Source organism: Diachasma alloeum, unplaced genomic scaffold (assembly GCF_001412515.2).
Source record: "Diachasma alloeum isolate Michigan unplaced genomic scaffold, Dall2.0 Dall_scaffold_00681, whole genome shotgun sequence".
NCBI classification, from domain to species: domain Eukaryota; kingdom Metazoa; phylum Arthropoda; class Insecta; order Hymenoptera; family Braconidae; genus Diachasma; species Diachasma alloeum.
Genome location: NW_021680813.1, coordinates 324,384 through 340,125, shown reverse-complemented (window position 1 = coordinate 340,125; position 15,742 = coordinate 324,384). Strand labels below are relative to the sequence as shown.

The 15,742-nt window shown below is 36.2% G+C and overlaps 2 protein-coding genes across 4 annotated transcripts in view; one reads left to right on the top strand and one right to left on the bottom strand.

Moving 5' to 3' along the window:
* LOC107044124 (elongation factor Tu, mitochondrial) overlaps window positions 1-1,462 on the bottom strand; it is a 5,270-nt gene extending 3,808 nt beyond the window's left edge. Inside the window, exons 1-3 of the mRNA XM_015265880.2 lie at window positions 1,357-1,462; window positions 1,091-1,143; window positions 848-1,013 (exon numbers count right to left, since the gene is read on the bottom strand). Coding sequence (XP_015121366.1) covers window positions 848-1,013; window positions 1,091-1,143; window positions 1,357-1,393 — 256 coding nt within the window. The 5' untranslated portion in view covers window positions 1,394-1,462. The remainder of the gene's footprint in view (window positions 1-847; window positions 1,014-1,090; window positions 1,144-1,356) is intronic.
* The window catches only part of LOC107044126 (methionine-R-sulfoxide reductase B1), a 10,053-nt gene extending 553 nt beyond the window's left edge, over window positions 1-9,500 (top strand). The window contains exons 1-4 of one of the 3 annotated variants that reach the window (XM_015265888.2): window positions 2,256-2,289; window positions 3,296-3,395; window positions 4,781-4,953; window positions 7,978-9,500. In XM_015265888.2, the coding sequence (XP_015121374.1) occupies window positions 3,310-3,395; window positions 4,781-4,953; window positions 7,978-8,168 (450 nt within the window). In that variant the 5' untranslated portion in view covers window positions 2,256-2,289; window positions 3,296-3,309 and the 3' untranslated portion in view covers window positions 8,169-9,500. Of the gene's footprint in view, window positions 1-2,255; window positions 2,290-3,194; window positions 3,396-4,780; window positions 4,954-7,977 lie in introns of those variants that run through there. The other 2 variants (XM_015265889.2, XM_015265890.2) reach the window with 2 other exon arrangements.
* Window positions 9,501-15,742: the final 6,242 nt, after the last annotated feature.

Here is a 15,742-nt window from a genome sequence, read left to right as displayed (position 1 = left end):
ATATATATATATATATATATATATATATATATATATATATATACATGTATATTGTTAGTTCGCCCCACAGACGCTTAAAATGTTAAAAATAGTGCAGGGTCTCCAATTTTTGATCTAGCGAGGTTTCTTTCTTTTCAAAATTAAAAAAAAAAGTGTACAATAACAATTACGCATTAGTTTTTTGAAATTTGGCTCCTCCACAGCTAATTTAGTTTTGTTTGATATAAAAATTTACGCCATTCACCTCAATAGGCAGAAAAATTATCCTTAAAATATTAAAAATATATTATCGATTCAGAAATATTTTTCGGGCTATTTTACATGAATGCTGCAATTTTTTATTAAAATAATAACGACATTAGCTGTGTAGGAGTTGCATTTCAAAAAACTAATTCGTAATTGTTATTACACACATTTTTTCAAAAAAATTTCAAACATTTTAAGCGTCTGCGGGGCAAACGAAAAATAAACAATGTATTTTTGCACTAATTATTCGTTTTTACACACATATAATCCATCTTCAATGTAGGAGAAATCTCATTCTAATAGTCTGTTTTAAACTCATAGTAGGTAGTCTCCCCTTAAGACCTCCATTCCTCATTATTTCAAGCGACGAATAGAAAAATATATTTATGATTTATAATGTTCGAGTGAATGAATATTCTTTTAATTATCGAAACAGTGCAACAAACGAGAATATATAATTTGGATTGTTGGAAATGGTTTGATTTAAGCTTGTCTGTGACGTAGAATTACTAAATTCATGTTATTTTTATTGAAAATATTTAAAGATTCGACAAACTCATTCTACTTCACCCCATTCTCATTATTTATTATGATAATATACCTTTTGTTATTGCAGCAGTTAGGGTAGTTTTTCCATGATCGACATGACCAATAGTACCGATATTGCAATGTGGTTTGTCCCTATTGAATACTTTCTTCTCAGCATAAAATCTCTGTTGTGTCACTTGCGGTAAAAATCTTTGTCCGCCGATTTGATTCCTCCGTTGCTGTAGGGGAAAAAAATTAAAATATAACAATTGCGTCAGTTCCTAACAATCGAGCGACGCTCATCCGAAATACTTACGCATTTTACAAAGTGACGGCTGAACAGGATCTGCTTGATAGTCCTGCGAATCACTAAAATTAATAAATCAATTTACTATCTTGAATAGCTTTTTCCTAGATGATCAGAGGGATTGCCCATAACCACACTCTCACGTGCAAATTCTCTTCACTCATATTGAAGTATTTGAACGTCAATAGCGCAAACATAGAAATCATGCATTTAAAAACCAAAAGAAAGGTTCAAAGTCACCAAAAACTGATGATATTTAATAGTATTTTTTTTACCTGGAGTTAAAACGGCACGAGCAGTTACCAAAGCCATGTTTTTCGCAGTAGGAGCAGGGACAGAGTTGAAACAAATGTACACGCGAGGCGCCACTACTTCTAATTACGTAATATAAATAGTAGGGGTGAAAGCGGCATTTTACAAATAGATGGATGGAAAAGCAAATGAGTAAATGTAAATTTTTTATAAAATTGGGCAGAAACACAATTCTCGAATGCAAACAATTGATGTAATAGAGTATTTTGAATATGAGCATCAGTGACCCGCATTTGTTGACGTGTCTATAGGGAGTAATTTCAACTCATCCTTAACAAGTCGTTAGTTATTGACATTTTTCGACCCGCTCTTTCGTTTGAGCCCAAAAAAACATTCATATCTTGTCTGACATCTTTGCTACAAACTCGGGTCTTCAACTCTGGCTTTCAATTGAAGGCCCGAGTTGTAGACCCGAGTTTGTAGCAGCTGGTACCACTGGCTCGAGGGAGCTCCAATCACAACGCTTCATCGCTCTCTCTCTCAAGAGACGTTTAAATTGACCGCGCTACCCCCACCCGATCGGTACTTGAGACGTTGCTGCTCGTTTGGGCTGCGTGCGCAGAAATTTCATCTTTCAGTACTTTTTTCGCCATTATTAATAAACAATGCTCCTAGGCGACCATCTTTTTCACTAAAAAAATCATTGATCACATGTTCTAAATGGGTCTAAAGTTTCATGACTTTGGCTGCTTTTTTTCCTTGGGTTTTGCTGTTTTTTTTCTGATTTCCAGAAGATCACGTGTTAATAATAAATTAACCATGTTTCCCAGCAGTCTGAAACTTTGCACACGCCTTTTCCATCATTTAAAGAATACGTAAAAAATAAAAGAGAAAAATGGCAGCTTTTTTTCGAACCCTCCGGGCTCGCCCGATTATCCTTAACTTCGGAGTGAAAGGTAGGTAAACCGTGATTACCCTAACTGAGACATCTAGTACTGGACCTGGAGCCATATTCTCGACGTTAGTGAATAGTCCTTCGTCCACGAATCGACATCGTTGACGAACTACGTATAGTAGTTGTATAGCACATTCGTTGACGATCGCCGATTCGTGCACGAAGGAGAATTCACCAACACCGAGAATAGGGCCCCTGAGAAGAGTGGTAAAGGAATGGGAGTTCAATGCATAACCTATAATTCCCGGTGGAACTCTTTCACCAGTCCCACTGTACATGGAGAATGAGAAGACACGGCACTGCCTCCACTCCAATAAGGCGGGCAAATAATTTGGAGTAGAGAATAAAATAGAATGGAATGTATTTAGAGGATGCTACCTGCAATAGAAATGGTCTACTTTTAACCATTATTTAAATGCATAACTATCGAATAGGAATCCCGAAAGAAAAAACCGACGGGAAATCCTTAATATAATATAATTGGATGCGTTTACGCAGGTTTTGGGTGTATGGGTTCTTTTTTGCCTAACCATGGTATCTTATGCGTAACGAACCAAAAATGAAAGAGAACGGATTCTCATTATTTGTAATACCCAAGACTCATCAACAGCGGGTTGTACATACACACCTACCGTTGTTCACCCCCCAGTGATGATGATAAACGTACATATAATATATCATAATAATTGAATAAATCGATTAGTAATTGCAATATTCTTTGAAGAACTATAGAATTTTTATTATTTGATGTCTAATGGCCTGGGTTGTTTTGGACGTGGGTATTGTAGCAGTTATACACCGTTAGAAGGCAACTATGAATCCCGGATATGATTATGCCAACACGTTTCCTCGGGTGTGTGTGTGTGTGGGGGGGGGGGGATAAATTTGTGTTAGTCGTCAGGGAAACTTCACTCGTGTCGTGAACACTTCAGACATTTTTTTGGTGGTTCGCTGCACGCTCATAATCCATTCTTTTATTTTATTTTTATTATTTATCAATTTGTAAGGAATCACAAGAGGAATGACAACAGAAATTGATAAGGAGGAGTTGAAAAAGCGGTTGACTCCATTGCAGTGGCACGTTACTCAGGAAAAGGGGACTGAGAGGTACGATATTCTCGATTTCAATAGTCACAAAAAGTATTTCACGTGGACGAGCATAAACATTAAGAGATGACAAACAATGGATCGAATGTAAACAAGTTCTTTTGAGGCTTGATCTCCTAGTGTCATTTTAGAACTATTGGTTTTTATTGCTTACAAGTTATGAGTGGCAAGAGGGTGGTTCATTCAATCACATTTGCAAAATGATTTGTCATTCTCCATATGTGGCTCGTTTGATTTTACAGAGTATGCTATTTCCAAGAATTAGTATGGCTTTACCCGCAGCTGAGAACGTATTACTGTAATGTTTAGTATCGTGGATGACACATGACAAAAATAACTTTTTCAAGAGCATGTGCCTATGACTTTTGGCCCCACGGCCAAAGTGGTTTAAAAATACACGAATATGAGTAGTGTTATACTTCCTCAATGTACATGAGCAGATCCAAGCTGAATCAGCAGGCTAAAAAAGTCGATGCTGGGCATTTTTGTTTTGACTTCATTAGACAAAAATTTTGCAAAAAGATGAAATAATTTTTCAATTAAGGGAATTATGATTTTTTAAAATTTCGAGTTTTTATCAATAATTTTTGTTCGTTCCAAATTGGCCTCAATATCTCAATGCACTTTCAAGCTATAAAATCGCCCTTTGGTACACTCAAAAAACACGAAAAACCCTTAAAAATGAGACGTTATGTATAGCATTATCTTCAGTTTGACGGGGTTTATACGAGGCAATGTTTTTTTTTCAATCGTTAATTACTCAAAAACTTATTTTTTTAAAGTGAAATTTTCATTAAAAGATGTCAATGAAATTACAAGAATTTTGGTGCCAATTAGTGTTTGTCTTTCGCTATGATACGGCGGTTATTATTGTTTTCAGTTAGACAAGTATTGAAAATGGCCGAAAGTGGCTATTATTCATACATTATAGTGTATATTCAATTAAATATTAACAAATGGTAGAGGTTTGGCTATGTCCTTTACTATTCATGTTCAGTATGATTTTTTGAGTGAAAAATTATTATTTCTCTAATTATATACTGAAAATAGATGAATAGTAAGAGATATAATGAGTCTTACCTTCATTTACTAATATTTAATTGAATATTCACTTATTGAGGGGATAATTGCCGACTTTTTCTACTGAATATTTTCTGTTGAACATTTCAATAGAATTGGCCAAAAACTAATAGAGCCGTTCAATAGAATTTCAATAGAATTTTCTAACGAATTCGATAGGTTTTTATATTAATTTTTTTCGTCCGTAAAAAACTCTATCATCGACTTTTTTGGCCTGCTGATTTTTGCGTTGGCGTGGATCTGCTTATATGTTTCTAACAAAATTGCATCATAATATCAGATTAATCCTGATTCGTTACTTTCAGGCCATACACTGGGGCCTATAACAAGTGCTATGAGAAGGGCACATACACCTGTGTAGTATGTGACCAGGAATTATTTTCCTCTGATACCAAATACGATAGCGGGTGTGGTTGGCCGGCATTCAATGAAGTTTTGGATCAGGGCCGAATCAAACTAACCAAAGATGTCTCACATGGTACGTGAAAATTTTTCACCTCTATTATTAACTTTGATTAGAGAAATTTTTTTATCATTTTTTCTTATCCAACGTATATTTTTAATTTGTTACGTTGCACCCTGAAAGTAAGCCGGTATGGTACTGTTCACTACCTAGAATATTGACAAATCTATGGATATTATGTTCAAAAATTCTGAATTGGATATGAGAAAAATTCTGGATATCTTACTGTATCGGTACTTGCTTACTTTCGATACGTTATAGTTTCAAAATACCCTTATTTTTGCTACATTTTAACCCCTCCTATACTTCCGATGTGCTGATTTCTGAAATTTAAAAATAGGTTTATATTTTGGTCAGATGCTCTAATATATTAGGAAATATACTGTCGAAGTCTCTGAGAGAGCATGATTAATATCATAATAATCAGTGATTGTCATAATTCAATAGAGAGCGGAAAACAGTACATAAAGTGTCCATTACCAAATTTCCTGCATGACTGCTTAGAGTGTGATTGTAGTGGACTTACATCATTTAAAAAAATGAGAACTAAAGCTGCTGTAAACACGGGCAACTTTGAAATTTCAATTATATTTTCATTGATTCCAATTCGTAGAGATGTTGCATTATTTTCTCGCCCTGCTACCAAACTAATTAATGTTAACCTTCAGTCCTCACGCTGGGTATGATTTTATCCCGGAAATGAGGTCCCCGACTAAATATGATAGATATTTTCTAATTCGAGGGTGTAGAATACGAATATGTTGGTTATTTTTCCATCCGGTTCGGCGAAAGTATTGTTATTAACAATTTAATTGTTTAAATTGCCATAACTCGCAATCTATGATTCCTATCGAAAAAATTTTCCAACAAAAAATATTTCTTTCATGAAAATGAACATGTTTCGTTTTATGAAATTTTCTCCTAACTATCATAGATAACAAGATATCGGGGGTGGGAACGAAACAGGCGACGCGGCAGCCCTTACACTGCGCGTCAGCGCACTAGAAAGCTATTCCATTCATCTTGGAATAGACCAATTCTGTCATAATAAACAAAGAATTGTGGGTTGTCTCCGCATCTGGCCCTGTCTTTCGCCTCGTCTTCTGGGAATTCCGCCAGAGCATTAATGGTATCATTTTTAATTGATGTTAATTTATTATAGTAGTTTATCGCTAATCGCAGAATAAAATTGTCAATACGAGGGATTTTAGCCTTGTCATATAAAACTTTATTGTTAACTTGATGATAATAATTGCTGTGAACCGATCTATACATAAATTGGCATGCTCTCAGACATTTTCTTTCGAAAACTCTGAGGCACTCCATTTGATAGGCGCCCATATTCCAGAGAATTTCTGTTGCATATGTAAGCAATAGTCTAAATATAATAGAAGCAGATAACAAATAACCCTAGCTCTTTTATTAATAAATTTATTATGAAATAGGAAGCCAAGCGATTTATAGCGCTTTCTGGCTTTTTCAATTTGTATATCAGTGTTTTGGGCATTTTGATAGATAGTCTATGTGAACTCCAAGATATTTTACTGTTTCTATTTTAGGGATGAATATTTCCTCATTGCTAACTGGGTCCTTAATTTTGATTTCAAAATTCTTAATAGTGGCTATTCTTTTACTAGAATAATAACTGAGCGTGTTTCGAAATAGAATTGATTCGATCTTCGTCGGATTAACTTTGAGATTCTATTTGGCGTACATTTCGATAACTTTATTTACGATTATATTTAATTTTTCTGAAATTTCATTTTCGGGTTTTCCAGCTAAATAAATGATTCAGTCATCCGCGTATGCTAAAGAGAAGGTATTATTATTACTATTAAGGTCGAAGGAGAGTTTATTGTTCCTTGCTGTAAACCTTCGGTAATTGAAAAGATTGAACTAAGTAAATTATTATGATTACTTGCCTAGAATTTTTTACTTTAATCTGCAAAACTGATCCTTCTTGTTGCTATGCAACAAAACATTCGGGAAATAGCCGATAATTTTGAAGGTCTTGGGGTATTGTAGCTGATAATTTTTTGAAAATGTTCTCTGGTAGTTGCTGTATAGAAAAATAAAAGATCATTCAATTGAATGAACCGTCAAAACTGACAGATTGATTTCGTCTCATGGTGCAATTCTCTTGCACGAAATCTGGATGGAAAAATTCTCTCCCGAATACAACTCGAGCTTCAAAATTAATTAGGTAGTTCCCTCAAGGTTCCCTGCACACAAACGAAGTTTTCAAGTTTTTAGCTTGAAAGAATTGACTCCTTCGTTTGTTTGCAACGAACCTATCGGGAAATACCCGATAATTGTGGAGCTCTCGTGGTATTACATTTGCATAACCATTTTTTCCTATCTCGTTCGAGGTCGCGACTGAATGCACTCCAGTGCGCTGACACGCAGTGTAAGGACTGCCGCACCGCCTGTTTCATTCCCACTCCCGATATCTTTTTATCTATGTTGGGAGAAAAATTCATAGAGCAAAAAATGTTCATTTTCATGAAAGAAATATTTTTTATTTGAAAATTTTTTCGATAGCATTAATAGATTTCGAGTTATGGCGATTTAAACAATTAAATTGTTAATAACAATGTGCTCGCCCAACCGGAAGGAAAAGTAACCAACATATTCGTGTTCTACACCCTCGAATTAGCATATGTCGATCATATTTAGCCGGGGACCTCTTTTTCGAGATAACACCATATAACTAGCATGCGGACTAAATGCGTTCTATATAGAAGAGTGACTTGCAGTTTTGTCAAATGTCAAAAGCATTGGAATCTTTGATTTAGGTTATTCTCTGCTCTGTTTGGTGAAGACTCAGAAAACTAAAATTATTTTATGTAAATTGATTAGTGAATTCGTTGAACGTAAATTTATCTCGTTCAGATAAAAAATAAGAATGGCAGCAATAAGGAAACGGTGTGGGTCTCAATTTAATCACACTCTATTGTTCTGTCTTTCCTCTTGCGTCCCTCACCCATCCATCATCGAATTGAAAAAAAAAAAACTGCGTCAATAAACGACGCGAAACAGTTGGTGGAAATCTACTATTGCTGATCGCAAACCCAGATATGGTGCGGACGGAGGTAACCTGTTCAAACTGCGGAGCACATTTGGGTCATGTATTCAATGATGGGCCAAAGCCAACGAGGAAGAGATTTTGTATCAATTCAGCATCAATATGTTTCCACGAGGCTGGAGAAGTGAAAAAGTCAAGCACTTAAGCTGTGAATTTTTTTTATACCGAAAAATATTATGTACGTAATGTAATTATTACACTTGCAGAATTTCGCACACTAATAATCTTCTACTGAAATTATTAAGCTGCTTACAAATGTCTAATATTACAATGAAGGTTTGAACGTTTGCCATAATATCATCGAATACTATAAATTTATTCATACGATATGTTAACGTCACTCTGGTGTAGCGATGCATATTCAGAAAGGCGAAGTTTTTCGACATGCTCAGTTTTATTAGAGAGCTGAAAATACGATATTTTCCTACAAATTATGAGCCTTCTTCTTGCACCACTTACTGCGTCGGTAAGCCGGTCGCGTTTCTCAGTAACCAAAAAAATTGGTGTGGCGTTTCTCAATTTTTGTTCAGTCGGTAAAACAAGTGACAGCTAACAATGGCGTTGTCACTCCGGAAACACTACAAACATTTTTTCGGTTATTGAGAAACGCGGCGAGCTTACTTGACACAGTGGTGCAAGTGGTGCAAGAAAAACGCTATAATATCATTTTATCCGCTAAATGGGGTAAATAATAGAGCAAATATAAAATCTGGTTTGGCAGCTAAACAGATATAGGTATCCCGACAAATAGCGAGGGTCACCTGTCAAACCAAATGTTTCATATTTGGTGAGGGCGTCGCTAAAAATACCTACTTCTCTCAATATGCAGGTATAGCCACTCTCTAGCCGCTTAAAAGTAGAGGAATTGTTGTATTTAACCCTTAGGTGGTCGCAGCTTTCCATCAAACGTAGTTGGTCGTACGGTAAGAGAATCCCCGCCCCATGTATTATACGATTTCGAGAAAAAAAAGCTGAACAAAAAAATTTATTCCACGTTCAGAGGTAATTTTGAACTTTCAATGAATAGGAAATGGCGGTATGGAAGCGAAATAGTTGTCAGATAATCCAAGAACTCAATTTGAAAAAGCGCAAAATTATGAACTTTTGAGGTTAAACATGGGGGATTTTCAGCGAGTCAGAAGATTTTAATAATTCATTGATGCAAGTCTGGACTGAAAAAAAGATGTTGATGTGTCCCATATATATGAAAGTAGGAGTACAAATTTTCATGGATTTTTCATTCACAAAGTTTTTGTGTGAAACGAAAAAATAAAAAAACTGCGGGGATTCCCTCATTATGCGAATACTTAAGGGTTAAGAGTTGTGGACTGTAAGTTCTCGTGGCAAATCAACTGAGGATATTGGTGAAACTGTAATGAAGGATATTTATTTTATTTTTACATCTGCCATGTAACGCTATGATATTATGTAAATAATAGATATGGAATAAATGATAATGGACAATAATGGTCATCGATCTCGTATAACGCCATAATTTTGTTGTATTACTGCTCTTCGTATCATCTTTTATATATATTATGTATTGTAACCAGAGATGTTATTGTATATTAAAATAGACGTTTTTTTAATCGTTATTTTACTACATCGCTTCGACCCGCTTAGGGTATACTGCGATAATGATCAAGACTTTAAATGGTTAGATCGCACTATTCTACCCGGCCGGGATTTGAACTTGGAACCTTTTGCATATGAGGCAAGGAACTTACCCACTGCGCCGAGCCACCGGGCTATTAAAATAGATGTAAAAATATAATTATCTGGAACTAAGATTATTTATAGGCCATGGCTAAAGGCACTAGGCGTGAAATATGCAGGCTCTGCGTATCACACGCAGGCTCTTTCGTATCCGTGCGTAGCACACGCAAAGCCTGCGTGTAATATGCGCAGAGCTTGCATGCACTACGCACGGCTTGTGTGTAATACGCAGGACCTGTGTGTAATACGCTCACCGTTCGGGAGAAATGTTTAGGAAAATTACCACTGAGAATCGGGAAAGGTAATTTGTACTCACGGTCACTACCAAAATATATTGAAGAACAGTGGCGCTCTGAACAGGTCTTCCACGGAAATAATTAATGAATTGGAACCTCCATTCCTTCTCTGAGTTCCTGGGTATGGCCAATCTCTCCAGGACACAACTTCAGCAAATTTTAATATGGAGCCTGTCGTTTCAACTGGGATATTTACAAGGACTTTAATTCAACGTAATAATTGGTGCACGATCACGTGCTAATGACGGGGACTACAGGGGCAAGTGTGTCTTCCTTTTCTCTCCATACTTATTTTGATAGAGGAAAGATGAGTGATCGTTGCTTCCATAACTCATGTTTTTCTTTGGCCGGCTATATTCCTCTTTTTCGAGGGCATCCGGGGCTGTTTAGCCTCTCTTTTCGAGACGGTTCGTCTTTGGGTACGGTTGCTCACTGAGTCAGGGGGCCTATTCTCGAAATATTTCCGTCCACGGAAGTGGCTTCGTAGACGAATTGCGTATAGGAATCATATAGGCGTTCCGTCAACGGAGTCGATTCCGCGCACGGAAATATTTCGAGAATAGGCCCCCTGCTTCGGGTTGAAGCGAGGAAACGGAATATCGGGGGAATCTAAGGTGACCAACAGTGGCGGATAATAATTAGGAGGCAATATTGTGTGGGGGGCTTCCTTCGTTGGGAAGTGTTTTTGACAAGGTCGGCACCTTGGTACATACGTGCGAATCGGTGAGCGGAGTTGATGAGTATTGGTGCAAGAATTTACTTAACCTGGACTTGTCAACTCTCTTTATCGCGTCACCGACGGGCGACAAAATTTAATTCGAGTAGAGAATATTTTCAGAAAATTTCCGGATATTCAAAAAAAGTCACATCGTCATTATATCGATAATTCTCGCATCTGGATGACTAGAGAAGTTATTCAACATTAATTTTTTTTATTGTTAATTCAACATTAATTATGGGCTAAATTGGGTTATTATGATGAGTTTAGCAGATATTCAAGTTTGTATGTAAATCGTTATTGTTGAAATATCTCACAAGCTACTTAACCGATTTCAATTTTTTCTTGAAATAATCGTCTCGATATCTTCTATCTCAATCAATCGGAATTTTACGCATACTGCATGAGTCCCACCCTCTCCAGTTAACACACACTCTCGAGGACGGAATTGATCAAATTTGGAAAAATCTACTTTGTCGAAAATTCTATTTTACAAAACGTTTTTAAACGTTTTTGGACATGTTGCCGGGTTCCATCAATTTTTACACAGAGAAAATCTGCTTCCCCTGGCATCATATGACTAATATTATCACAGCGATACAATGTTTGCACTAATTGTTCTATTGTATTACTTACGGAAGATGTGCGGGTCTTTTTCAGCAGACTGGCTCCAAACCCATGGTTTTGATGAGGCCAATAAGCTCGACGTGCTGTGTAAGAGGTCACGTTGAATGTTGCCTGAAGTTTAGCGATGGACCAGGATTTAGGAAGACATGTCAATAGATGAATTCTCTCTTTAGCAGATGTGACAGTTTGCAGTTTGTCCTTGATCTCCTCAACGATTTCATTCAATCAACAGAGATTCATTTCAATTAATCAACTTCGTGTAAGCGATTTTACATTTTTGGGGTTCCCTAAATTCTTTGTTCGCACAATTACTTGAGGGAAAATTGGGATAGGAATGTGACGTGAGAAAATAGTTTCTCCTGTAAATTGAAAAAGGGAATTGCTATTGATCCATTCGGAAGCTTACTACCAATGGAGTTGATGGAAATAAAAAATTAAAATACAAATGACACATAAAGTAACAGTCACATGCCTTCTGCAATACAGGAGCGGTCAACTGCTTGTTTATATGCTCCCGCGTCCGCGCGATCAGGAGTCCTTGGGAGTCCGCCCTGAGAAGGAATGTATTGCCTGGGATTTTTTATTTTCATAATAAAACGATTTTGTTTGTTATAAAATGTTTCCTTATATTGTAACGTTAAAGAAACTCAAATCTTACAATATAATATATACGCAAACTTCTAGGCAAATTTCTTTATACTTGACATAATAATTCATAATAAACCGCTGCCTCATACATTAGTTTTTCTCCTCACAATCACAATTCTTTGCCATGTTTAAACCGCTTACAAAATCATTACATTTCATGCGGAGCCAAGTTTCGGTCATTTATCATTCACCACTTACCACTGTTTTACATTTATTATTTTCATATTTGCGTGATGAATTCGAATTTAGGAAATGACAAAGAAGAAACTTTCATATTGTATCATGAAAATTGACTCTACAATTATAATATTTACTTCTTGTTTTACTAGGCCTGACTCTGCATATTGAGATCACAAAGCATTTTCAGAAACATCGTGAAGTATTCTTACTCTTGAGGCTTTTGCGGCCATGATTATTAATATCATAGACTTCCGGATGACACGTTTGGTTTCAGCGTTGCGCCGACGGTTTGCAAACATTGCAATCAGCATCTTCAGGGCTGTGAGCTCCGAGTCTGAAGGTGTAGACTGCAATGTTTGCGAAACGTCGGCGCAACCCTGGATGCAAACTCGGCATTCATCCGGAAGCCTATAATATCGTGAAGTATTTCCACGAGAACCAATGATTCTTCACTATTTATTATCAGCTTGATTTTGTTAGGAACCAATTATGCATTTTACAAATCAATGATACATGAAAAAATAATATCATTCCTACGTGAAAAATTAAATGCACTTGGAACGCGTTAGTCAAGAATTGGATGGGTGAGATTGAAAATATATCGCTGGAGTTGAAAACACATTCTCTCGTGGCGGAAGTAAATTAGTCTATATCAGGTTCTCCACTTCAAAAATGAAGGCCATGAATAATTGTAAAAACATTCAACATATTATCACTCTCATATCCTTAATATGGCAAAATTGGTTTCACATAATCTCCGGTTATTCATGAAAATGCAGAATCTCTCGTTTCGATTCCCAAAATGATTTCAATTACGGTAAAATGATTTAATAAATTTTTCTGCATACATTGTCCATTGTACTTTTACTAATACAAAAAATGTGCTCAATGAATAATCGTTCACTACAATCTCTTAATCCCGATTTTATAAATTTATGAATCAATGAAATTCATTCAGTGATAAATCATTTTAAAAAATTGATCCAAAAAGTTGTGACTGTTGTCTCTAATTTCACTGAATCATTACTGCGCATTCTCAATTCAAAATAGTATATTTCGATACGAGTGAAACATAATTTTCACAAGTGTGAAGTTAGCTGCCAATTACAGGAGCTGAAAAGTCCCGTCTCACATGTGTCGAACAATATTTTTTGACAGTGATATCACGTTCAGCGAGTGATGGAACTATGCCTTTTTCGTTTATAAGTGAACGACAAAATCTTTTCGTTTACTTTACTTTCGTTTACCAGTAAATGAAAAGGCACTGTTCGGTACGAAATGAACGTAGCAGCAGTATCAAAAATGTATAATTCATGTTTAGATTCCCTGATTCTCCAAAAATGTGCGATAATAATCGTAACAAACAACGTATGACGTTAATACTCAAGCTACAATTCGAGTCTAATAAAAAATTACCCTTCTGTTGAACGTTTCATGCTGTATTACATGACATTTAAATCATGCATATGGTACTCATAGAAAAATCATCAGATATTTATAATGCTGAAAACCGAGTCGTTCAAATACAATTATGTTCTCCTTTTTAATACGAAATAAAACGTGATAATAATTATATCTTTTATACTAATATAAGTATATTATCGTCCTTATTCGCATAACTGTCGAATTCTCACATTCGTAATTCCATTCATATATAAATGAAAAAATTTCCTCCGTTCTGTACATGAATGCGAAAGAAAAAAAACAGTAGAAATGTCATGAGGCGAATCTTAGGTAAAAACTTCGATTGAAACGATATATATATATATATATAAAACAATAGCCTATTTCTAACCTAGGGAGGTAAAATAAAGGAGTCGTGTTCACGAGCGGAATGACCACCGGAGCCGAAGGCGAGGATGCTAAGCAGGTGGGTGAGGGTCCTTTAGTATATCTCCCGTGATTAAAACCGTATTCTTCGCCTCGGCGAAGGCGCAGTCAGATTTGGAAATTTAACTTTGCGCCCACTGGGGCGGAAAGAAGGTTTTTCCTTGCATAGAAGTCACATTTCCCGAAGTATAATACAATTATAAAAGTCAGACTACATACCAATTACATACATCATTGGAATGCCGCAATGATGCGATCTACGTGGTTCAATCCTTTTTTCTTGTCTTGCTTACTGCGGTAGTAAACAGTCCATTTTTCTTGACAGCTACTTATTTTCCGACGGGTTTCCTGGCAGTATTGACCATGGCAGGAAAAAAGTTGAGTCAGAGCCTAAATGTCCACATCCACTTGAGCACACGCATTTTCCCCACAAGCGGGCAACGCACCGCTTTGAAGTCCACACGCAACAATGTGCGCAGCAACTTTGTCTACTTTCAGTTATCCACATGAAAGATTCGCACATTATTGAAAGTACACATGCTTGATTGCCAGCCTTCGTAAGTACACAAGAAAATTCGCGTAATTGAATTGTGAACTTGCATTAAGTCTGCACAAAAGTATTGCACACATACTACGGTCAACCTTTGAAAATTGCACTGAGAGAAAAATCTGAAGTTCGATTTACAATAAGAAAATAGTTGAGGCAGTTTTGGTGAACGATACGATTTTCTTTGTATGCGGCACATAACATTATAGTAACTTCACAAGCGTAATTTTGCAAATCAAAATGCAGTTAAACTAACCAAAGTTCGAAAGTAACCACGACAAATCTATCGTGAGTAGAACTATAGAATAGTTGCAATGACTACATTCCATTGCAGTAATTACTTCTCCAGCCATAGTTACCGTAATCCATGAAAAATTGTTGAAAACTTTTTGACTATAATTCGATGGTGATAGAATATAGTCAGAAGAATTATATTTTTCTCTCAGTGCGTACCTGCATGTAATTCTACAGAACTTTTTAACACATGGAAATTGATACACTCGCCAAGTGCACAGTCATATTCTCCACATTAAAGAATAAGTACTCATATCTACAGATAACCCGTTTCAAATCCCTCAATCTGTAGTTTCAACAACAACACACCAAAAACTTGTGGAATTTCATGAAAAATTGAATTCCTTACGTCGTAGATGTGCAGTTCCATAAAAAAAATAACACATCATTCTGTTGTTCAATCTGTACAATTTAAAATGCGCAATGTGTACATATGATTACTTCTATTCTATAATGTAGAGGATATGATTGTGCACTTAATGAGCGTGTCAATTTCCATGTATTGAAAATTTGAAAATGTTGACAATAGTATGTGTGCAATTCTTCTGCGTGGACTTAAGGCAAGTGCACAATCCAATAGTGTAAATTTTTTTGTGTATTTAAGGAGTGTGGTAATCGAGCGTATGTACAGTCGAACACTAAAGTTTGTGAACAGAATACATAGGATACAAGGTCAGGTTGTTCACGAACTTAAGTGCTCGATTGTACTCTCAGTGATGTTCCAATCTTTCATGTTGACAACTGAAGATGGACAAAGTTGCTGCGCATATTGCTGCGGGTGGATTTTAAAGCGGTACTCGGTCCTGTTCTAGAGACAATGCGTGTGCTCAAGTGGATGTGGACATTTAGTCTCTGACCCAACT